The sequence below is a fragment of the Falco punctatus genome (genome assembly GCF_963210335.1).
Source record: "Falco punctatus genome assembly, chromosome: 11".
Taxonomy (NCBI): Eukaryota; Metazoa; Chordata; class Aves; order Falconiformes; family Falconidae; genus Falco; species Falco punctatus.
The window spans coordinates 16,955,858-16,979,414 of record NC_137591.1 but is presented as its reverse complement, the minus strand read 5'-3'; the positions used below and the strand labels follow the sequence as shown (position 1 = coordinate 16,979,414).

The 23,557-nt window shown below is 42.7% G+C and overlaps 2 protein-coding genes across 2 annotated transcripts in view; both read left to right on the top strand.

Annotated features, from left to right (window-relative positions):
• COL24A1 (collagen type XXIV alpha 1 chain) overlaps positions 1 to 9,477 on the top strand; it is a 156,716-nt gene extending 147,239 nt beyond the window's left edge. Inside the window, exons 54-60 of the mRNA XM_080406641.1 lie at positions 39 to 74; positions 170 to 196; positions 1,296 to 1,361; positions 2,110 to 2,278; positions 3,631 to 3,740; positions 5,104 to 5,319; positions 6,976 to 9,477. Of these exons, the coding sequence (XP_080262767.1) occupies positions 39 to 74; positions 170 to 196; positions 1,296 to 1,361; positions 2,110 to 2,278; positions 3,631 to 3,740; positions 5,104 to 5,319; positions 6,976 to 7,122 (771 nt within the window). The 3' untranslated portion in view covers positions 7,123 to 9,477. The remainder of the gene's footprint in view (positions 1 to 38; positions 75 to 169; positions 197 to 1,295; positions 1,362 to 2,109; positions 2,279 to 3,630; positions 3,741 to 5,103; positions 5,320 to 6,975) is intronic.
• Positions 9,478 to 9,594: 117 nt separating this feature from the next.
• Positions 9,595 to 23,557, top strand: part of ZNHIT6 (zinc finger HIT-type containing 6) — a 37,627-nt gene continuing 23,664 nt past the window's right edge. The window contains exons 1-5 of the mRNA XM_080406651.1: positions 9,595 to 9,739; positions 11,700 to 11,765; positions 11,846 to 11,952; positions 12,038 to 12,123; positions 13,528 to 13,631. Coding sequence (XP_080262777.1) covers positions 9,675 to 9,739; positions 11,700 to 11,765; positions 11,846 to 11,952; positions 12,038 to 12,123; positions 13,528 to 13,631 — 428 coding nt within the window. The 5' untranslated portion in view covers positions 9,595 to 9,674. The remainder of the gene's footprint in view (positions 9,740 to 11,699; positions 11,766 to 11,845; positions 11,953 to 12,037; positions 12,124 to 13,527; positions 13,632 to 23,557) is intronic.

The window sequence follows — 23,557 nt, the reverse complement described above, 5'->3', positions numbered from 1 at the left end:
CATCTATAACCATTGTGTTTTATCTCCATGTCTTCCAGGGGCCTCAGGGACCTCAGGGCCATCCAGGGCCACCTGTAAGTGCATAAAAAAATATGCCTGTATTTTTCTATAGTGATTGCATTATATAAACTTACAAAGCACTTAATATCTGGTTTATCCCACTTTTCAGGGACCACCTGGACCACCAGGACCAAGAGTAAGTTCTGTAGCAACCGTAACCTACAACACAGTCCTTTTTTGAAAGTGAAAGTAGCAGGATCCTCTTGAAATGCATTGCTTGTTCCATCACTGCACATGAAATGCAAATACATTTTTTTACAACTTCCATCACTACAGCACTACATTTTTTGAGCGTTCCATCTTACACTGTCAGTTCTGTTCTGCCACGCTGCTGAGCCCTCACCAGGCAGCGCTCGTGGACATGCTCATACTTTTGACATGGGTTAACTCCACTGTACTCTAAAAGGTTTTTCTCTTGTATTTGAACACTCTGAAAGACAACAACAGAAAATCTTGTGCTATTTCTGGCCCAGATGTTCTATACGTATATACGTGTGCACGCACACACACACACACAGATTTAGTTTGTTAAGCGATTGTGCCAGTTAGGACAGACTCAATTGCTGAAGTGTCGTAAAGCTGTAATGATATGTATCGTCTGAGGAAAAACTGTAAGAACTAGATGCTTATGTGGGTGACTTAATTCTTCAAAAATAAGCAAACCTGATGTCTGGGTCTGGTATATATGTCACACGAAGTGGAGAGAATGCAGATACACAAGCAATGGGCTTTCTTCCTCAGAGGCTAGTTTATCTGTCTTAGTATTTGTTCATGCGTCATGAGGACTACTTTGATCAGTCAGCTGCTGATGGCTAATTGAGATATTCTTTGTGTGCTTCTGTCTGTAAAGGAATAACACCTTTCACATGTACCTGGATTGGTTTTCTTAAGTATATAAATTAAATGGCTGGGAGGAATAAGTTGGGATATTAGTCTGTAACAACTATTATAGTATCTTTTTTCCAGGTTCCAGGAGTATAAGCATTAAATTGTGTATGGGGGTACTAATAAAAATCAAATATGCTTTTTCTGTATGCTTGTTTGCATTCTTTGGAAATGAAAGGGAGGATCCTATTTTAAAAGTAAGTGTTTACAATTAATTACTTTCTAAAGTGACAAAATAACAAAGCTATCATGTATGTTGCTCTAGTGCTCAAATAATTTAATACCTGCATTTTAGAATATTCCTGTTCATCTTTTTATATTCTGAAAAATCTTCTTTGGGTATTTTTTAGAAGCAAGTGGACATCAATGCTGCTGTTCAAGCTTTGATTGAGTCAAATGCTGCACTGCAGATGGAGGTAATATATATTAGTGTACTTTACACTGTCATACAGGTTATGCAAGTATAATTACATTTTTTGACGACAGAATAGAGCTTCTTTACAAAGACTTAATTTTAAATGAATCATGGATAGCAAGTAATTACTGTAGAATAGGATTAAACATGCTGGGTTTTATAGGATAAAGTTGAAATGAATTTAAGAAAAACACCAGAGATTCTACCTTTTTGTCATGATTGGCAGTAATGGAAATTTACTGGCCACCACCCATAACAGACTGTGTCTGTTCATCCACAGATGACAGTGGCATTTAGGCCTTGATTCAAAAAATACTGACATATATGCAACTGTGTGGTCCCACTGATTGCAAGAAAATTCCCTACATGGGTGAAGTCAAGTACAGTTGCATATATTTTCTAGGTTTAGCCTAAGAGTATATGTCACCATTCAATATCTGAAACAGCTGTGTGTACTTTAAAAATGCACTTTTCTTTTTTTCTTTTTTTTCCTGTATCCACATTTTTATGTCAACATGTCATAATGACATATTTGCATGGTCTTAATCTGCCTGTAATTTCACTGCTATTATAATTTTAATAAAATGTACTAATTTGTTTATTGGAATATGTTATTCTTACCATTTTATATGGCTGATTGCATGCATTATAAACACTTTGCTTCTGTCTGGCTATTCAATGGCCATTTGACTTTTACTATTGTTGCGATACTTCTTTGTGGTAACACATTTGCTAATGGCCCTTGGCAGAAATACCAGAATACTGAAGTAACTTTACTAGATCACGGTACAGAGATATTCAAAACGCTGCACTACCTTAGCAATTTACTGCACAGCATCAAGAACCCTCTTGGCACACGGGATAACCCAGCACGCATCTGCAGGGATTTGCTTCACTGTGAACGTAAAGTGTCAGATGGTAAGTGTCCACTTCCATTAAACCTTTAACACAGCTAGGCTTTGAAATGTGTTGCTTCCAAATGTTACTTTCTACATTAAAATTCTAATGTGTAGATTTAAAAATTATATTCTGCTACAGTGTGTCTGTCAGAGCTATCTATATTTAAGATAAAAATCCTGAATTTTAAAGATGAAAGTATGTGGCTATCTAATTGAGACAGATTATATATATAAGTAAACAAAAATGTCCAGAAAATTTGAAGCAGAATCCAATTTTGTGATTAAAAGTTTCCCAAGTATTTATAGATAAATGAATTTTGTGTGGATCAGATTCTAGATTCCTAATGAGAAAATCATATACAATACACTATTGCTGTCAGATACACTGACAGTAGTTGTATCCCAGAAGATCCTGAATCAGTATTTCAAATCCAAGATAATTATTTAAACCTGTAATGTCAATACTGTGACATAATTCAGTTTCTGAGTGGCTAATAAAATAATAAATACCTGTAAATATCCCTATTATTAAGTATTAGGGTTAACAAGCAAAGGAGAAAATGGGAAATAAAGTTAGATGTTACAGGGAAATTGCTGTTCTATGGCATATATAAGGATGGATCAATTCTTTAATACTCTCCTAGAGATGAGCCTAATCCACATTAGAACTGTGCTCTCCTAAATAAATCTGTCCTTTAGGGCCACGAAGGTCACTGACACAGTCCTCACTTCAGAGGATTACACACACCCATATAAATTGTAGAGCACAGGCTCACCCATATTTAACCATAAATTAAGGGAAGCTAAATCCTGATACAATTTGTGTATGTCCAGTTTCTTTTATTGGACCAAATTCCATGGATTCACAATGGTAAATACTCATTGCCATCACTAGGATATGCCATGTAGAAGTGTCTGATGGGAGAAAGTGGAGAAAGAAAGGATCGTCAAGATACTATGAGAGCAAGAGAATGCAGATTGGTATTTTACATTCCTGAATATATCTTCTGTACAAAGTCAAGCTCAAAGAAAAAAAGTTAAGTTTCAATACAGAAAGAGCAGACTGGAAATACCATTTGTTCTCACTATTTAGCTACAGAAAGAGAAAATATTTTTGAAACTATGACAGTATTCAAAAGTCATCGTATATGTCATCAGAATTGAATGGTTATGATAATTTTGCTCAGTATCTGTTATTAGTAGAATTATAATAGTGAAGGGGCTTTCATGTTCCTTTTCTTTCATTTCCTCGTGGAGCTATGGTGATAATACATGATCTAATACTTGCCAAAAAGTATGACTATTTTAGCAAATTGTTTAGTAACAATTGTATTTTGGTTTTATTTTCCATCTGGGATTATATACTAATAGGAAAATACTGGATTGACCCAAATATTGGATGTCCTTCTGATGCCATTGAAGTTTTCTGCAACTTCACTGCAGGTGGTCAGACATGTTTAATGCCACTGTCTGTGACAAAGGTATGCATTGCTTCGGAGAGACTCTCGGGGGGGACTCTGAACAAATGAATGCTTATTTGCTTAACGCACAAAAAGGTGTTAGATTTCAGGGTTTTTTTAATGTTTATCTTCATGGAAGGACATGTTGTGCGTTCTGTTACAGAAATTACAGATTTTCTGGAGACAGTATATGTTAGTGTTACTCTCACTTTGTTTATTTACTTGCCTTACATGCCAATAGAATTATTTTGTTTTGCTTTATACTTTTCTATAAAAGGCATAAAAATAAGCCTGAAATGCTTCTAAGCTACATTAGTAACTCATAGAATCACAGAAAGGTTTGGGTTGGAAGAGTCCAACCCCCTTTGCCATCAGCAGGGACACCTTCCATTAGACCAGGTTGCTCCAAGCCCCATCCAACCTGGCCTGGAGCACTGCCAGGGATGGGGCATCCTCAGCTTCTCTGGGCAACATGTTCCAGTGTCTCACCACCCTCACAGTAAAGAATTTCTCCCTAAAATCTAATCTAAGTCTTCCCTCTTTCAGTTTAAAACCGTTCCCCTTCGTCCTATTGCTATAGACCCTCATCACTCAAGGCAGTTAAGTATAGAGATGCTGAGGTCATTGCAATGGGAAGGAGAAAATTATGACTACTTTTCAACATTTGCTACTTTTAAATGCCATTAGGCAGAGACTGGTTCCCTTTACATGATTAGTTCACACTCCTCTTTACATGTAGTCCTTGAACCCTTGGAAACAGAAATTCTGTATTTGTGGAGTTTTGCATATATACTGTAGTCATTGAAGAGTATCAGAAATGCCATAAAGCTCCCATACACATTCCGACATTTGGAAAATCCCTGAATATGTTCTAGTCTTGGAGAAATTACTGTTGAGTAATGAGTAACTATATTTTCTGCCTAAAATCAAAGTATGCTTACAAATTTTGGGAGTTTTAATGGGATGGAAGTGTTGCCAGAACTTGTAGACTAAGAAGACTAAACAGCAGGATGATGTGGCTGCAGTTAAAACACTGCTGCTGACAATATCTTTGTTTGAATCACAAATTTATTTGTTTCAGTTTCCTTATTTCAAAACAGTGGGTTTTGCCCAGCTGTGTTTCAACGATGTTGTAAGCATTAGCAAATGTTTGTATTTAAGCTTTGAAAATGTCCTTATGAATGCTTCTGTTTAAAGTAATCTCTATAATAGAACCTAAAAGCTCTCCTGAAAAATACAAATCATGCTCTTTGGCATTGATCCCAATGTATAAACATGCATACATGCTCCCATGCCTGAACACCGCACATGTCACTTCGCGTTGCTGCGGCCATTCAGCATAGTCCAGCTGTAAGTCTAACTATGCATTTCTCTTGGAACTTAGCTGGAGTTCGGCATTGGAAAAGTACAGATGAACTTCCTTCATTTACTGAGCTCAGAAGCAACCCATAGCATCACAGTTCATTGTCTGAACACACCGATGTGGGGATTAAATAAAGCAGGTGGCCAGAAAACATCTGTTAGCTTCCAAGGATGGAACGGTCAGATATTTAAAGCAAATACGCTACTTGAACCGAAGGTGCTTATGGATGAATGCATGGTAAATACTTTTTAGCACTAGCGTTATTAAAACCATAATGGAGTTACTACTTAGACGTTATTAGCTTTCTGCAAATAAATAACAATCATTTAGACTCACATCCTGTGAAGCTTACTTCTTATATTGTTCTGCATACGTGTCTATCTGCCAATCTTTTGATGTTAAATTCAACATCTGTCCAAATGTAAAAGCAATTGCAGCAATAGAAGATATCTATACTTGCTGTTCACATTGAGTGTCACGTAATTCTAGACTCTACTAAGACACGGGAGAGATATCAGAGCAGAAGTAAGGAGGTCCTCCAGGAAACTTTAGGAACAGTTACTCTCAAAATGAAAATTCAGGCTTCAGTAAGAGTTCTGTTGAGGTTATCTAACACAAAATCTCAGGTCAAAACAGGCTGGAAATTATTTTTTGGACAGCTACTAAATATCTTGGAATTCACTGACTATAGTAGATTATTTGGTTATTTAATAAAGTAATAATGATCGGAAAGGGACTCCATGGCTAACTAAAACATTAAATCATATTTGTATTTAGGAAAAATTAGAAGAGCTTATCTCATGCTTATTAGATTACGCTGCTCACCAAGATGTGAACCATTTGGTAAATGTCTTGGTAGAACACTATGAAATACAGCAGCAGGGCACCTTACCCTTTCAGTATTTTTTAGCTCTCCTTTACAGTAATGAAAGATGTGAGAGTGGTTCCATATTGATACAGGGTTGCTGAGTGAGATTTTTATTCTCAAGACAGAAAGTGGTTTGAAGCCATTATGCTTCCAAACTTTATTATCACACACTAATGAGATGCTGTAGCCTGGGTCACGCAGATAAGGTATGGTCATTGAAGCCCCTTCTCCCCACCTCCTGGTCTGTTCGGGACTGTTTTAAAGTCCAAGAAAAGTTAAGGCATACAGTGGTGACTATTGAGAAGTACCGTTTTTCTTGAGATTCTACGAGGTCTGTCACTCTTTCTGTGGGAAACTATGTACTGTACAGAATCACACACATTTCCCTCTCTGCAGGGATTTGACTTTTCAGTGATCCACTGTACTTGATGGTTTTTAGGAACGCAGTGATTGCAAACATCAAAACGCTCCCAACCTCAGACAATGTTATAATGTTATTTTATAATTTTTATGGCATATCAAATATTTACTGAGATTTTTAAAGGCTTAGAATAAACAATACAAAATTCATGTCAAAAATGCAGCTCTCATTCCCTATCATTATTCATCAAGGGCCTAAAAAGTCATTCAAGTGCTTGTAAAGTTCATAGTCTGAGACCTACTGTTCAGATTTGGAGGTGACTTTAGCAAGACATCTGAGTCTGTATGAATCCAGGGCTGCTTGCAAAGTGACAGGCGATTTGCTCTGAGCCAGAGCACGTGTTGCACTGTGCTGCACCGTGTCTGCATCAGCTCCAGCTGGATACTGGACTGGCCTTTTTTACAGTTACAGTTTTGCCAGGAGTGCCCATGGTATCGCGTAGGAGAAATGGCATTTGTAAAATTGCATAGTTTATTTAGGAACTGCTGAGAGAAGAAATGTTTCTATACACTACTCCTCCTGTCACTCTGTAAGCACAATTTCCATTTGAGTTTTGAAGCTTTTGTTTGAAATGAATCTAATACTCTGCTTCTGTGTGTTGCAGTTTGAAGATGGCAGCTGGCATAAGACACAGTTCTTTTTTCACACTCAGGATACTAATCAGCTTCCAGTTGTTCAAGTTAATGCACTTCCTCATCTCAAACCAGGACAGCAGCACTTCATAGAAAGTGGTTCAGTGTGCTTCCTTTAAGGTTTCTGTCCTGGGTGGTTTTTGCATCAACATGGAATTGCTGCATAGATTGAATCAAAAGTAACGATCCACTACAGGCAAAATTACTAGGAAACTGAAGAATCATTTTAAACAGTGTGCTTAAAGAACCTCAGGAAGAAAAAGACTTCCTCCTAAGGAGAAATGGTATTGAAAAGGAAAAGAAAGAAAAAAAAGAAGAGACTACAACCATTTTCATAAAGTATTTTTAAAAAAAATGTTGGTGCTTTCTTGCATAATTTCCTGGAACTGAGTATCTGAACATGGAATTTTTCAGGACCTCTAGTGTTCTTAGCAAACTCTTTAACAGCACTGCAAAGAAACCATCCTGAGGAAAGCTGGAGACATACAATACTAAGGAGCAATACTGGCTAATGCTCCTAAATGTGCAATAGCTTATATATGAAAACTGAATTATGCCACAGTACAGTACGTCTTCTTTTCTGAAACATTGTTTTATTATCGTCCTTTGTGGACACATGCATCTTAACAGATGGCACACTACCTCTTTCGCATTTCCTGTCCATGTTGCCTCGGTGCTCTTCATAACACAAGGTGCTTGTGGCCTTAGCAGAGATTATTTGAGTCCCTTTTTATCTTTCAGACTGTATGTGCTGGTTACATCAGGATATGTTTCTGTTGTAAAGGTACTTATTTTAAATCGTTGGTCACATACTTCGCTACAATGAAAACATTATTTATGAGGATTTCTTGTTTAAAATATTTTTGTGTACTGTTGTGGAAGTGGTATATGAGACAGCACATTGTATATGATGCATATAGTCAGAAAAGTCAGCTTTATAGGCATTGTAAAAATTGTTGTTAGAAGAGCTACCTACAGTAGTTTTGAGTTTTAGATTCTGTATTTCAGTTAACATTTCTAATGCCAAAGGCATCTTAAGATGATATATTGTGTATATATTTTGTAACTTGTGAAAAAGATCTACTACAGCGTGTCTTCTGAATGGCTGCTGTTAAATTATAATCAGCATTTCATCAACCTAGAAATTCCATTTATTGCAAAGTTATTAGATCACTTTTTTTTTTTAAATTAAGTCTAAAATGTTCTATCATCTTTTTTTTATTAAAAAAAGAACAACTTTACCATTAGGAAAAGCAGTCTTTATAATGATACGCCTCTATCTATTAGCAATCCAAAGTGTGCTCAGTAGTACATGGTGATACCAAACTACATGAGGGAGCAGGGGAGCGTTCAGCTTGTTTAACTGTCTTGATTCACAGGAAAGCACACTTACCGAAGTATAATAAAATAAGCTTCCAAGCTGTCTCTTTTTTGTCTTTTACTATTGTGTTTCATATTGCATAGTTCATTCTTGGTTACGATGAAAGTTCTCTAGAAGGGTGCTTGTTAGGTGGCAGCGCTTCTTTTAGCAAGGGGAAATGCACATGCTTCGTGCCATCGAATACTGCGAGAGTGATGGTGTTTACTTTTACAAGGTAACGTACACGTACAACCCATTTTACATTTTATATCAAAGCATCAGTTTTGTTCTCTTTGACAACATGTGATAAAACTAAAGGCAAAGCAAGATGTCAGTGATGATGATGGTTAAAGAAAATGTCCCACTTTTTGCATTTTCAAGATCATTACACTCTGACAGTGTCACTTCACATTTGCTCTTAGTTTGGCTGTGGATCTGATGTGACGAAGGGGCTACTTATTTTTTCTAAGAATGTCGTCTTTTAGAAAATGTTCTGCTTCACGTATATTTGTTAGTCTCCTTGCCCTATTTTTGGAAAGTCTTTATAGCCTGGTCTTACGGTTTATATTAGCATGTCTCAGGAATTGTGTTTTAAAATCAAAGAGCTTGAAGTCTTACAAGGCTGTTCAGACGCAAACGTGTAGGTTTCTGTAAGTGAGGCAAAAATGCACATCCCGAGCAGACGGCGCAACGAACCTGTGCCATGGGATGCTGACAGACAGTAACTGCTGTGTCGATGGAGGTGCGGTGGTCAGAGGTTGGCTGAAAGCCTCCTGTGGGACAGGGCACTCGGGAAAGCCTCCCGTGCCGGTTATCTTCACTGGAGCTCCTGAAGGTGCTCGCAGGACACCTTGTACAATTTTGTCCCCATAACGTTAACAAGTACCTGTATTCTGCAATTAATTTTTTTATGGTTTCTGAGGTGGTCACCTACATGGTTACCCTTAATTTTAGAGTAAGCCGGGAGCTGGATTAAGAGAGTCTTTGTCAGGATCCTTTTATCCCTGTTATGGATACCGTTCACGGATAAAAATGCATTAAAGAGCACCTGTGAAGCGGGGCTGTGAGACAGCCCGAGAGGAGGGGACAACCCCGGAGGCCGGCGGACGCTGCCAGGGCCGCGGGGTGCGGGAGGCGGGTGGGAGCGGGGCCCGTCCCCCTGCCCCGGGCAGGGCCCCGCAGCGCCGGGGCGAGGCCGCCGCCACCCGGGGGCCGCCAGGCGGCGCCGCCGCCCAGGAAAAGCCGCGGCCGGTCCCGCCCCGGCGGCTGGGCCCCGGCGTGCGGCGTGTGGGGAGGCGGCGCCGCGCAGCTATGGCGGAGCAGGGAGGCGGCGGGAGCCCCGGGCGGCCGGCGGGGCGGAAGATGTCCCTGCAGAGGTAGGGAATGGGCGGGCGGCGGGGGCGCCTCCTGGGCTTCGGCAGCGCTTTTTTGGAGCTCCGCGGGAGCTCAGGGCCGCCGAAGGGGGAGGCTGCGCCGGCCCCTCCTCACGCAGCGCCGCGGGCCGGGCCTGCCCCCCGGGGTGCGCCGGGCCCCAGGGGACGGCGGCGCTGCCCTCTGCCCCCTGCCCCGCGGCCGCCGCGCCGTCCCGCCGCCTGTGGAGAGGGGCGCCCGGCGTCGTGGGCGCTGCCGCTCGGTGCGGGGCAGGCCCCGCTCCCGGCAGCGAGGGGCCCGGCGGGGGCAGCTCCGTCTCCGCCCCTGCCAGCGCCCGCGTGGCGCCGGGCAGGGCCTGCGGGGCGGCGCTGTTCCGCTGAGGGGCGCCGGGCGCCGCGGAGGGGCTCACAACGAGCAAAGAGCGATCGTGGTTGACGGGAGCCCCTCCTACTCCCCAGCCCGCGGGGCGCTCGTGCTGTGCCCGTGCCCGTGCCGCGTGGCGCCGGCGGTGCGCGGTGCCGCCTTCCCGCCGGGCGGTGGCGCTGCCGGGCCGCCCTGCCTGCCCTGCCCGCCCTGCCCGCCTGCCCGCCCTGCCCTGCCCTGCCCACCCTGCCCTGCCCGCCCTGCCCGCCCTGCCCTGCCCTGCCCGCCCTGCCCTGCCCTGCCCGCCCTGCCCTGCCCTGCCCTGCCCTGCCCCGCCCTGCCCTGCCCTGCCCTGCCCGCCCTGCCCGCCCTGCCCTGCCCTGCCCCGCCCTGCCCTGCCCGCCCTGCCCTGCCCTGCCCTGCCCGCCCTGCCCGCCCTGCCCGCCCTGCCCCGCCCCGCCCCGCCCCGCCCTGCCCGCCCTGCCCTGCCCTGCCCGCCCCGCCCTGCCCGCCCTGCCCTGCCCTGCCCGCCCTGCCCGCCCTGCCCCGCCCCGCCCCGCCCTGCCCTGCCCGCCCTGCCCTGCCCTGCCCTGCCCTGCCCGCCCCGCCCTGCCCGCCCTGCCCTGCCCTGCCCTGCCCGCCCTGCCCGCCCTGCCTGCCCGCCCTGCCTGCCCTGCCTGCCCACCCTGCCTGCCCTGCCCTGCCCGCCTGCCTGCCCTGCCCTGCCCTGCTGGGCCACGGCTGCCGGCGGCGCAGCACAGCGAGCCTTGCGTTTCTCCTCTAGTAGTTAAAAGTAGCTTGTGCCACTCTTAAAAACGTTACTGACTGGGGGTGAGGGGTGTTTGTCTTCCCCGTTTGTTGGAGTTAAATGAAAAGTGATGAGTGGTTCAGTTAATGTATCAAGAATCTTTTCCTAAGCATAGGAGAAACATCTGTGGCAATAGCCTAATTAACAGGGAGATTATCACATCTGTAGTTGTCGAGGAATTTTTTTGAATGAGATAAGATTTTTTTAGCTGTAGTCATAAAACGTACGCGCTGTGCCAGAGAGGTTCCCAGGCTCAGGGGTTTGCACCGCTGACAGCCAGCAGTAGGTTTGCTGGCAATGTTGTCAGGGGTTTCCTGTTTCATTGCAAAAATGGGATGCAGCGTTCAGGTTTTAGTGTGATTCCTCAACATTTGTCTTCTGTCTGCCTCAAACTGGGAGCATTATAAGCCAGCGTGGTACCGTGCATGTGACAGGTGATGTAAACGGAGCAAAGCAGTGATGCGAGGGCACAAAGCATAAACTGATACAGCCTTGCTGTGCCTCCAGCTCTGCAGGTAGCATGGGGTTTTTCCTCTTTTCTTTCAAGCACCTGCACTGTGGTTTAATATAGGTAAGACCTCTGCGTATGTTTGGAGATATTCCCTGTAGCTTGCAGTATTTTGTCTGTCACCTTATCTTATCCAGGTATTTGTATTTATTCTTTCATGGTCCTGATAACGTTTCCTGAAAACGCTGGTTGCTGGCATAGTGCCTGATTGTTGAGGAGGCACCTTCCCGAGCCACTTAGGCATGAAGTTGCCACTTTATTAAGAGGTACTTTTTACTTCTTTCAGATGTGAAACATGTAGCAAAGAGGAAGCTAAGTACAGATGTCCACGATGCATGAAATATTCGTGCAGGTATCTATTATGTGAATTAAACTTTTCCCCCCACTCGTGCCGAATGCAGCGTGTTAACATTTTTATTTTTGTCATTTCAGTCTAATGTGTGTAAAGAAGCATAAGCTTGCACTGAGCTGTAATGGAGTCAGGGATAAAACAGCGTTTATCTCTGTAAACGAATTTACTGACTTGAACCTTTTGAGTGGTAAGAGTATACTTTGTGCTTTTTAAAATTCATGGTTTTCACAAGGTTAGCAGTACATTTTCCCTTGTTCTTTTTTTATCTTCAGATTATCGTTTCTTGGAAGATGTAGGAAGGACAGCTGATGCTGCTGCTAGACGTCCTACTATGCATAGTCCCGCAACAAAAAAACTTGTAAGTTTTTAATTTAGCAGCTTGGTCTGTTGGAGATAACGTTGACTACCTTTGAATTCCCACTGAGGTAGTCCCAGTCCAGATTTCAGAGCTGATACCTCCCTTATGAATGTACAAATGACCCTGAATTTTAGAGCCAGAGATCAAAAGAAGTCTCTCGGTTTATGTAATAGTAGTACTAATGGGTATGTCCAGTTGCTTAGAAGAATGTGTTGCTAACAGTGTACATTCTTAGAACTGATGCATAACCACTCTTGCTGTTGGATGATAGCTGTGTGTTAAGAAAGCCTGAATGTTTCCTTCCATCTCCACAACTTCTTTGAATTTTTAGGAACAAACTTCTCAGGTAAACAATGGATTTATTAATTGCTAGAAGTTATTACATGCTTCTCCATACACCAAATGAAGACAGCTGGAGTTCTGCAAAGAATAACTCTTAAGCAACAATGAAGTTAAAAGCCAGCCTTCTCAGGGTGAGAGGGGATTGTTGTTGAAACTGCTCCAAATCCGGTAGAGCATTAACGCGATCACTGAAATGTGTGGCATTTTTGTTAAGTCCTATAACGATAAACTGCAAAGACTAAGATCAAGAAGGCAAAAAAACCACAAAACCACCAAGAACCAAAATTAAAATAAAAAACCCAAACAATAATCCCCCGCAGAAAAACAAAATTTGCTCAAAAATACATTGATGTACTGATATGTCACAGAAAGGCATCAGGCCCATGTTGTTTTCCAGTCTTGTCAAGGCATCTTTAAATATAGCACTAAATTCAGTTGGAGGGAACTTACGCTGATAACAAAGTAAATTGAGAAGAATCCAGCTTTCTCTCAGTCTGAAGTCATATTCTGTGTGTGTTTACTTATCACCAGGATGTTTTGGAAACATGTGCTGAAGACAGTGCGATGCTACGTAGGTAGCAGTTTTTAGGGTGTGGTACTAAGCATGTTTATGGGATGATATCCTTTGTGCTACCTTCAAATCAGAATTTGCCAGAGTGGCTGAGATGGTGCTTGTGCATCCCTTCTGCTAGCAGGGTTGTTGTGCAAAAACCAGCTCCCTGGGTGGTATTACACCCACAATGGCTGCCTGTGGCTTTCACGGTATGTGAAAAAGAACTTTTTTTTTTTCTTTTTCAAAAATAACTTTTACTGTAGAGAGGTCATTGGCATGTTTTTTCTTAACCACGGAAAAACTTCAGCTGAAAATGTTTCGGGTATTTCTAGGCTTACTTCATTAACTTTTTCATTCATTATGTTATTTTAAAAGTACAAGAAAGTGCTTCTTTCAGTGTGGCCTTTTGTGCAATTTTCCCATAGTTCCTGTCAGCATTACTCTTTTATTGTTTAACTTCCAGATTTTGAATGTATTAATCGAATATGTTTAAACCTTTTTTTAAATAGTTATATTGCTTGAGAAATAAAGCTCGAAGGTGTAATATTGACCTGAGAACGCTGCCCATTGGATTTACAAAAAGAAGAGAAAATTCAACCACCTTCAATTGCATGTGAGTCTTAGTTGGTTACAGTCAGTAATATTTTGTTTTCACTGAATGCATATTGATGAAGATCTGAATTCATACTGATATGCTTGCTTGTAAGATCTGTTAGATGTAAGGTTTTTTACAAAAGCAATCTAGATTTAATATTTCATGCCGTAGGTTTTAATTTTTTAGGCTCTGAGCTCAGTTTAACTGCTTATGCAATTCATGCTTTATTTTAGACAAATACCAACATTGAGTAACAGGAGGAAGAATCAGTGCTGTTGTGTTTTTCCATCTTTCAACACTGAGTTCTGTTGATGGCAGAAGAAAATACTTCTTGAAATGTTTATGATAGAGGATTCATGTAGAATGGTTGCAAACATCCTTCTTTCTGAAAAGGCTGATTGTAAGTTTGAGGAGGTGCCTCCAATACAGCTATCTCTGTTGCGTGCCATGTTAGGGGTTACTACGCTGGAGGATGTGGATGCTTGGTACGGTGCAGCTTAGAGAGACAAGTGCAGACAGACAGATAAGAATTCTGGAAAAAGGCTAAGGAGACTTTAAATGTTCTTCCCTTTATCCATTCTGTGGGTTTTCTCTGATATGCAGAGTTTGTATTTTGAAGTGTTTTCATAGTAAAAATAATTTAAAAACCAAACTGTTTCATTATGGTAGGAGACAGGTCTAGGTTCAGAAGCTCAGTGATCTGCTGGGAGCCAGCTACTCTGATAGTTTCTCTGCTTGTTTTCTTCATGGTCTCAGTTTTGGTGGCAAATTCTGCTTGCAGGATGCATTTCCCCTCTGTTCCCCCAAGACGTACAAAGCAGGATGCCATGTGGGGTGTCGGGCAAACGGGGTGCTGCAGGCTGGGCACTGACTCACCACCTGGTGTCTCTCTCTGACAAAGTGAAAAAACCTGCTGAAGAACTGCTCAGCAGACTGGCCTGTATAATTTCTTCTGTTCTGGGGCAAAATATATTTTTTGAGGTTTGCAGGTATCTTAGTTTATAGCAGAACATAAGGCATAAAATAGAAGTGTAACCTTGTAAAGTTCCCTGTTCTGTCAGTTCTGCTACAGAAAGCCCACGGTGGACTAATGGAAAGAGGAAATCTGAGGCATTTTGTCCTCTCTCTACCCCAAATTTAAACATCACTGAGGCTCTCCCCTTGGAGCAGACCAGGTGGTAGCCCTGAACCTTGGCAGATGTTAGTCTTGTGAGCAGAGGCCTCTATGCTGACTTTCTTTTCCTTGGCCACATGCTCTGCCTTTTGCAGGTGTCTTGTGTCTGTTGAATTATCTCGGGCTTAGAGCTGATTTTAACTTTCCTGGGGAAATTCTTAATGTTGTGGATAAAATAACATAACCGCCCTTAAGGAGTACAGGGTAAGGAGTTGTCTGTAAGAGCCAGATCAAGTGCAGAAAACCCAGGGATGCTGGGAGCTAAGAGAAGGACAGAAGAACAGAAAAGGCACAGATACAGGGAGGTTTGACATTATTGTCAATGCTGTGCTGACAGAAGTTCGCCTTCATGTACCATGTTTTTCAGTTCTTTTTCTCCAGAAAGCCTTTCTGGGTGCATACTGGAGTGCAGCTTGCATCAGGAACAGATGAAGCATTGAGCACATTATGCTTTCATGTGTATTATACGCTCTATGTTGTTTAACAAAAGTGGATTTGAAAAGTAAGGATGGGGCAAGAAAGGTGACTTACTGGCAACTAGGCATGGAAATATTTCACAGGCTGGCTGAGAGAATGCCTTACTGTTGGTGGTTGGGGTTTTTTTAAATCATAAAGTCCTGGGGTATTGGTTTTTTTTGGAATGCTAGCCTTTCTGGGACTTCCACATCCCATCAGAAAAAACACGATAATGCTGTCCGTTCTGGAGAGGATAGGAAGTAACCATCGCTTTCCTGTAAATGCTATCCCAGGGGTGTGGAATGTGCTCAGTGAGTACTACACAAAGGACATTTTTCCTCTCTCTTGCTGCAACTGTTGATCACACAGCAGTGGGCTGTTTGAATGCAGCGCAGATTAAAAATTAACCTTTGGGTTTGGTTTTTTTATTGGCATGTTCTGATTACCCTCCTTAAATGGACAGAGGTTTGATTGAACCAGTGAGTATCAGCCATTTATTGCCTATCCTGTGTGACTTCATGACACCCATAACATTTTCTTGAGTATTACATTCAAATGGGGCAGAGCTGTGCAAATAGTTGCGTTACGTGAGCTTAAGACCTCACAGTGGTCAGGGTCTGGTGTGTCTGTTCTTCTGTAGATCTGAACCCCTTCTCATACTGTGTGTCAGTCAAAATTTGTAGAGAGGTTGCTCCAGAGGGTGGAGCTTGGAAACTGCTCAACATATGTGTGTGGAAAACTGCCAACTCTCTGGTGTCGTCTTCATGATGTCATGCTTTCCATGTGAGCCAACAGTTAGGCTGTACAGGGTGGGAATGAAAGTAATCCAAAACTGGGAAGTACAAGATGTATTCTTGTGTCATCCTCTGCTACCTCTGGAGGACAGATCAGTGGTTGTTTGGATGTGTTAACCAGACTCTTCATTTCCTGGTCTTCATTAGTTTGTTGGCTAAATTCAGTGTTGTGAAAGCGTATGTGCCAATGCGGGGCAACACATGGATTAGACTAACTCATAATATTGAATATCAGGATAACGGAGGGTCATTAGAAAGTAGAGTCTGAGTCCAGTTTGTGAACTCATGGGACATCTGACTTGGAGATGGTTTAGGATGCCTTATTTGCAAATTATTTTTAGTGTGCTGCTTCACCTACCTTTCCTGTGGTGCCCACAGTTTCCAATAGAGGTGATAGTTCCCCTTCTGGATGCCTGCTGCCTTGGAGTTGGGGTGGCCTGCTGGGATAGGGGGCCTTTGGGAAAGGGGTGGAGAATGTGACCTGTTTGGGATGAAAGCTGGGGCAGCAGCTGGGTCAGATGGGAAGAGGTGAGGGAGCTTGCAAATCCACAGCTCCCGGTTCCCCGGCAGGAGACGATGACAGTGGTGAGACGCTGACATGGGGTGTTGCAGCTCCCTCAGCTCTGCAGTCCATGCTGCCCCGCTCCCATCCTCCCTGCTGCCTGCGCTGCCACAGGCACCTCCACCCTGCTTCCTCCCAGCTCTGTCACAGCACCTCCCAGACAAAATCCCTCTTACCTCTCCCTGCCACCAAGAGGGGCCACAGGTCTCCTCCCTGGTGTGAGGCTGCCTGCAGCTTGGGAGCATTCCATCAGGTGATATATGTGGGAGAAGGAATCTCTTCCATTATCCCTCTTTAATTCTGAGAACAAAAATACAGTGTGGGGATTTGGGATTAGCACCAGTCGAGCTCAGTAGTGTTACAGAAGCTACTTTGAGGTACACCTGAAAGCCCTAAAATGTCTACTCTAATCCTTAGCTAGATAGGGATAATTAAAATAATTGTTCGAAGTGTTGCTAATCTTGAGAATTTACAAAGGAGTTATCTGAGCAGGGTTTTGAGCTAATGCGACACTGTTGGAGCTGTTAAACTTGAATGTAGCTGTTACTTAGTACGTACTTTTGCTTGCTTTTGGGGACCTGCCAAAGTAAGTTCCCAGGCAAAGAAATGCTGCTCCAGATTGACTAGGGAGCAGGGTAGCCATGCATTTCAGTAAATCAGTAGCTTTTCGGAACATCCCCTCGTGAAGATGAGTACTGACTGAGTTCTATACCTGAGAATTTTTTTTCTATGCTTTAGCAACCAAAATGTTTCATTCTTATAGTGAATCTGATAGTAAACTTGTTTATTTGCACAAGTTAAAGAGGACAGTAGTTCTATTATTACAGTTTGGGTTACTTGGCCTTGACAGTGTCCCTTTGATTTACACAGGAGTCTCAGTTCAGGACCAGCATGTTTGATTATTGCAACACATGGTTAGGAACACGTCCTGCTGGTGAGAGGCCCCTTGGTAGAAGACCATATGTGTTACAGAGGAAGTGCACTTCAGTTCCTTCATTGATTGTCTTGCTGTTTACTGTAACTAGGGAACGTATGAACTTTCAGAAGAAATATTTCAGTTTTGCTGTTTATACATCAAATCCAGGAATTAGCTTGATGAAGTTTCAAGAAAACGGAGACATCGTCTTTTATGTGCTGCTGTTAGAAGTGCAGCAAAGTCAGTTTGGCACTAGGAAGACAGAGTTTGGGGGAGGCAGCTAGGATGAAATCATCACGTTCCTGAGTGTGCTCTTAATTTAATTTTTAAAAAAAAAATCCACAAGATAATCTAGTCACTTACTTGACCTGAATCTTCATCGCTTAAGAAAGTTGAGAAAGGCATTATTATCCAAAGGTGTAGATACTAAACACCCAGTATTTCAATTAAACTTCAGTGCATTAGGTGAGAGTACTGAGTGTTGTCAAATTAAAGGAAAACTGGTCTTTCATTAAACTCCTTCATGTCCTTTTCACCTCTTTTATCAATTCAGAATAACATGGACAGGAAATACTACAGTATTTGCACTTTGATGTAAGATGTCCTGTGTACTATTTTCAAAACACTTTAAGAATATGAGTTGTTAAATAGAAATAATATCATCAGTGAATCCCTTTGTGAATCAGTCTTTGAGAGGCTGGCAACTGCAGTTGGTATCTTAAGATGTGATGAATTTGGAAATTTTTGTCACTATTTTATTTTACATATATATACATGCACGTATTTAGAAATGTTTTATGTGCATAAAACCTGCTGCAGTCTGGGCAAATTGACTGTTCAGAGGAAACCTAGGAAAGAAAGTTGAGCTTTCTGAGATATTTCATAAATGTTTTAAGAAATACATAAGCATTGGACACTTCTAAAAATCTGCCAAGGCACTTAACTGGTATGTCCAAGTCCCAGAATCCTTTGTAGATCTCTGTCCTTTAATTCCCAGCAGCTCTGCTGCCTACACGCGCAGTACTTGGAACATCTTCTGAAGTACTGCATTAACTGTAAGAGATGGTGAGAATTTTTGCCTTGTCCCAAGAGCTTGCAGGAGGTAACAGCTAGTTTGCATATACTGCTGCTGTCTTTGTAACATCAGAAATAAAAATCTTTCAGTTGTTGCTGTGAAAAATTTAGAAATCATTTACATGTCGTTCTGTGAAAGCTGTAGTTGATAGAGAAAAAAAATTTTTGGAAGTTTTAGGAGAAATGAAAGGGACGCAGTTACTTTGTTTTAGAAGAACAGTAATTGCAAAACAGTCTGTGCAGTCCTGAACATAATTTGCAGCTACATCTCACGCAGGGGAAGAGGTGCTTGGCTCCTCTTTTTCCCTCTGATCAGTTTCCATGCCTCTGAAGTAGCCAGAATAGGATGTGAAGCCAAGCAATTCAGGGATGGGCTGTGATGCTGCTTTTACTGACATCAACGATGGGCTTGTGCCTGATCCAGATCTCTGCTGTTCGGTAGTTTATCGTCAGTGCCTTGGTATTCAAGAAAACCGTGTAGTGGCATTCCATGGCAGCCAAGCAGCATGGAACACTTCATGCAGTGAGCTGTTATTCAACTGCAGATGACTTAATTAAGCATTTTCATTTAGAAAATGAACATAGTACATCTCAGTTGCATTTAAAGGAAATACTACCCCAGTGAGCCATAATGGAAAATGAAGTCAGTGAGATCTGGAGCCAGAATATCTAATTTTAATCAGAACTTGTTGTGAAGCAGCTTTGATACCATCTACAGTTGACATCAAGTTCTCTAACTGGGCAGAGATCAGTGATGGTGAGGGATGCTTCACTGTAATAACGGGCATCCAGCAGGTTGTTTTTCAAGACTTCATTATACAGCAAAGAGTATGAGGCTATTCCAATTTTAAGCTTATTTTTTCTTTGCCTCCTCCTACCCTGCTCATAATCTATTTTACCTCTTTCTGCTTGCCATTTACTTTCAGGCAAGAGTACTTGGAAGAGAGATGAAGTAGTTAACTGCAGTTTTGGTATGCATTGAATCACAGAATCATTTAGGTTGGAAAAGACTGTTGAGATCAAGCCCAACCATTAACCCAGCACTGCCAAGTCCGTCACTAAACCGTGTCCCCAAGCACCACATCTACGCATTGAAAAATTAAAAAACACCTCAGGGAATGGTGATTCCACCACCTCCCTGGGCAGCCTGTTCCAATGCTTGACCACCCTTTCAGTGGAGAACTTTTTCCTACTATCCAATGTGAACCTCCCCTGGCATAGCTTGAAGCTGTTTCCTCTTGTCCTGTCGCTTGTTATCTGGGAGAAGGGACCGACCCCCACCTGCCTGCAGCCTCCCCTCAGGGACCTGCAGAGAGCAGTAAGGTCCCCTCTGAGTCTTCTCCAAACTAAACAAGCTTATATCCTCATAAGACTTATGTTCCAGAGCCTTCAGCAGCTTCATTGCCCTTCCCTGGGCACGCTCCAGCACCTCAACATCCCTCTTGCAGTGAGGGGCCCAAAGCTGAACACAGTGTTTGAGGTGCAGCCTCACCGGTGCTGAGCACAGCGGGACAATCGCTTCCCTTGTCCTGCTGACCATGCTATTTTGAATACAAGCCAGGATGCTGTTGGCCTTCTTGGCCACCTGGTCACACTGCTGGCTTATGTTTGGTCAGCTGTTGACCACCACCCCCAGGTCCTTTCCCACTGGGCAGCTTTCCAGCCGCTCTTCCCCAGGCCTGTAGCGCTGTGTGGGGCTGGTGTGACCCCAGTGCGCGGGACCCAGCACTTCTTGTTGAACCTCACACAACTGGCCTTGGCCCATCAGTCCAGTCTGCCCAGATCCCTCTCCAGAGCCTTCCTGCCCTCAAGGAGATCAACACCTCCCCCCAACTTGGTGTCATCTGCAAACTCGCTGAGGGTGCACTCCTGTCCTCTTGTCAAGTTCATTGATAAAGACATTAAACAGGACCATCCCCAGCACGGAGCCCTGGGGAACACCACTTGTGACCAGTCACCAGCTGGATGTAACTCCACTCACCACCACTCTCCTGGCTCGGCCACCCAGCCAGCTTTTCACCCAGCGCTGAGTGCACCTGCCCAAGCCATGAGCAGCCAGTTTCTTTGGGACAACGCTGTGGGAGACTGTGCCAAAGGCTACTAAAGTCCAGGTAGACAAAAAGTTGGGGCAGGGGTTTCAGGATGCTCATACATTCTGTTTTTTCCAAAGTTAAACTTCCAAGGGGTGGTCTTTTTAACTTCAGTGTTCAGAATCCCTGATCCATACATGGCTCTTTCTGCACACTGTTCCATAGACTGCCTTGTGCCTGGAAGGGAGAAGGAAAGCCAAAGTCTGAAAAGAACCCTTTGAAGCTGATTTTACAGCTGCAGTGATGAGCTGAGTCTGCTTCAGTGACCCTGCAGGGAACTGGCCTTGCATGTGAAATCAGAATATGCTGTAACGACCATTTCTGCAGACACATAAAGAGTATTCCTAACAACAGGTAGCAGATAGCTAGAAGTACTTCTGGAACTTGTCTTTTTCGAGAGTCTGTGTTAGAGACAGCCCTCCAGGCCACATGCGTGTTTTGGTGAGCTGTGTCAGGGTTGGTCTGTTCCCGCTTGGGAGAGGAAGATCTGCAGTACTCCCATTGCTTTAGCTGTCTTGATTTAAAAATTTAACAGAAAGAAAGTCCGTATCACAGTAAGGGTTGGTCACTTAGAGTGGATAAACATGACCTGTTTGAATAAATTGTGAAAGATGGTGACTTAAATGAAAAAATGCTAGAAGGCCTCATTTTATTTGATAACATATAACAAAAACCTCATCTGAACAGTCCTTACAAGTATTTTATAAATGTGCTCATCATTAGTGTTTCCTGCAGCTAGTCACGGTGACCACTGTATCTATGTCTAAAGATTACCGACTTTTACTGAAGTCTCCTTGGGAAAGTGCTTTCATTTTTAATACCGTGCTACATTAAATGTCAGATATTAACATATGTCAGAGAGGAATAACAAGCTTGTTCATCACAAGTCAGTTGAACTGGTTCCATGGTTCTACTGATGTTCCAGTTTGCTCTATGTGTACAGTAACGTTGATGCTTCCTTCAGCTGTCAAAATGCAGAGTTGCAAAACGTTGTTTCGCTCATCTTGCAAAAAACTTCCAAAATTCCACCCAGTGATTTTGAGTTATTTCAAAACCCTTTCTGGTTTGGTAATTTAAGGTGGTATCATACCAATATGCAAAATAGCCTAAAATTTCATGAGGCAAGAGATACTGTGTCAGCTTCTGGTCCTATATGCTGTGTAGTTGATAAGGTTTTCGGTGTTATCCTAGAGCTCTGGTCATACATTCGTCTTGTCTCTTTCAGACCTCATTCAGGGAGGGCACTCTCATTCTCAGCTCTAGCAAACATGAGCAGATAGAGGGGAGAATCACAAGGCATGCCGTACAGCTCTGCTGGGTCACATGTTGCTTTGAGGACCTTGGCCTTCATTAGATGTTTTTATTCTAATTGTTAGCTTCTTGGAGCTAGGGCTCTTGCTTTGGTAAACACTAACGCTTCTGATTTATCATTTAGTTCACCTGTAAAGCTCAGTTTTCTCCTAGGAATAACTAGGTAAGGGAGTGATTATTTATTTGATAAGAGCACATTTTTTAAAATCCTTGCAGTTAAAAATGGGTATAATAATTAATTGAACTTAGCAGATAAGTTTACTGTTCTGCTACTGGATGCATGTACAGTTCTCTCTGCACCCAGCTAGAACCTGCTGGATAATATTTCATCTGCCTAATAAAACAAATTAAACAGCATGTTGGAACAATACTGTGTTTACTTTTAATTATAGTACCAGAATCTTTGTGTAACTGATGGTGTTTATCCTGGATATAATGATTCGTAGGTCTTAATTAGTGTTTAAAAAAAAAAATTAAAGTTGGGAAGCACGGAGCGGGGAGTACCATTAGACGTTCCTGTGCTTTGAAGAGATGCCTGGCCTCTGCGTTCTAAATGGTAGTAGTTCCCTCCTTCTTCCAAATCTTTGCTGTTCATTATAAGCGTAAAATTCTGAGCCAGAGCAAAGGTTCATGCACCAACCTTTTAGATTGGGATTTTTCTTAGGAGATTCTTTGGGACAAACACTGTTACACTCGCCATACCCAGTGGGAGAATTTGGAGGAATGAGAGGAAAAATGCTTTGTCTTAAGTCAATATTGACTTCAGCAGTGTTTCTGCAGATGAGTAAAAAGGCAAAAAGGTATTTCCCAATCTAGCAAAGTATCCTCTCGGTAGTGCTGCCTCTCTTAAGATTATACTGCACTGGAACCATGCTTCAGTAGCTTCTATTTTCAGGTGTTAATTATGCTAGCTGGAAAGGGAAGCTGGGTCTTAAAACTAACAAACCAGAGAAAGGAACATGGCATCAGTTTTGGTCGCTACCAAAAGCTTCCTGAGCTTTCTGTAAAACATTTATTCTTTCTGTTATCCATGTTATGCCAAAATGTAGCTTCCATCCCTGCCCATGACACGTTTTCTATTGAGGCCATCACTGCTGTGAAAAGTCAAGTCCCCTATTTTCAGTAGAACTTGGCCTCAGCTGGGACCTCTGGCTGTTACTGTTTGTTGCACAGGTTTGGCAATCTCTCCTGGGGGATACGCCAAAAAGCAGTTTCCTTTTCTGAAATTTAAGGGCAGCTAGCTATACATACAGAAAGTCAGCTGGAAGGTACTCCCTTTTCAAACGTGAAATGCTGTTGATCAGTTAGTTGGTGATGTTACTTGCATTTGTAAGGAATAGATTTTCATCCCATGAGGACTTGAAATTCAGCAGGGTCTGGGAGCATTGCATCTTTCAAAGTGCATCTCAGCTTCTCTGCATGACCCTTTTACTCTTTGAAAATGCTGTTCAAAATTTTGACTATATATTTTTTTCTGTACCCATGCTGCAAGCTGCCGAGCTTTATCATAGAAAAAGGAAGTAGTAGTTACCAGTTAACATTAAGAATATGCTTTTCTTTTTCTTTT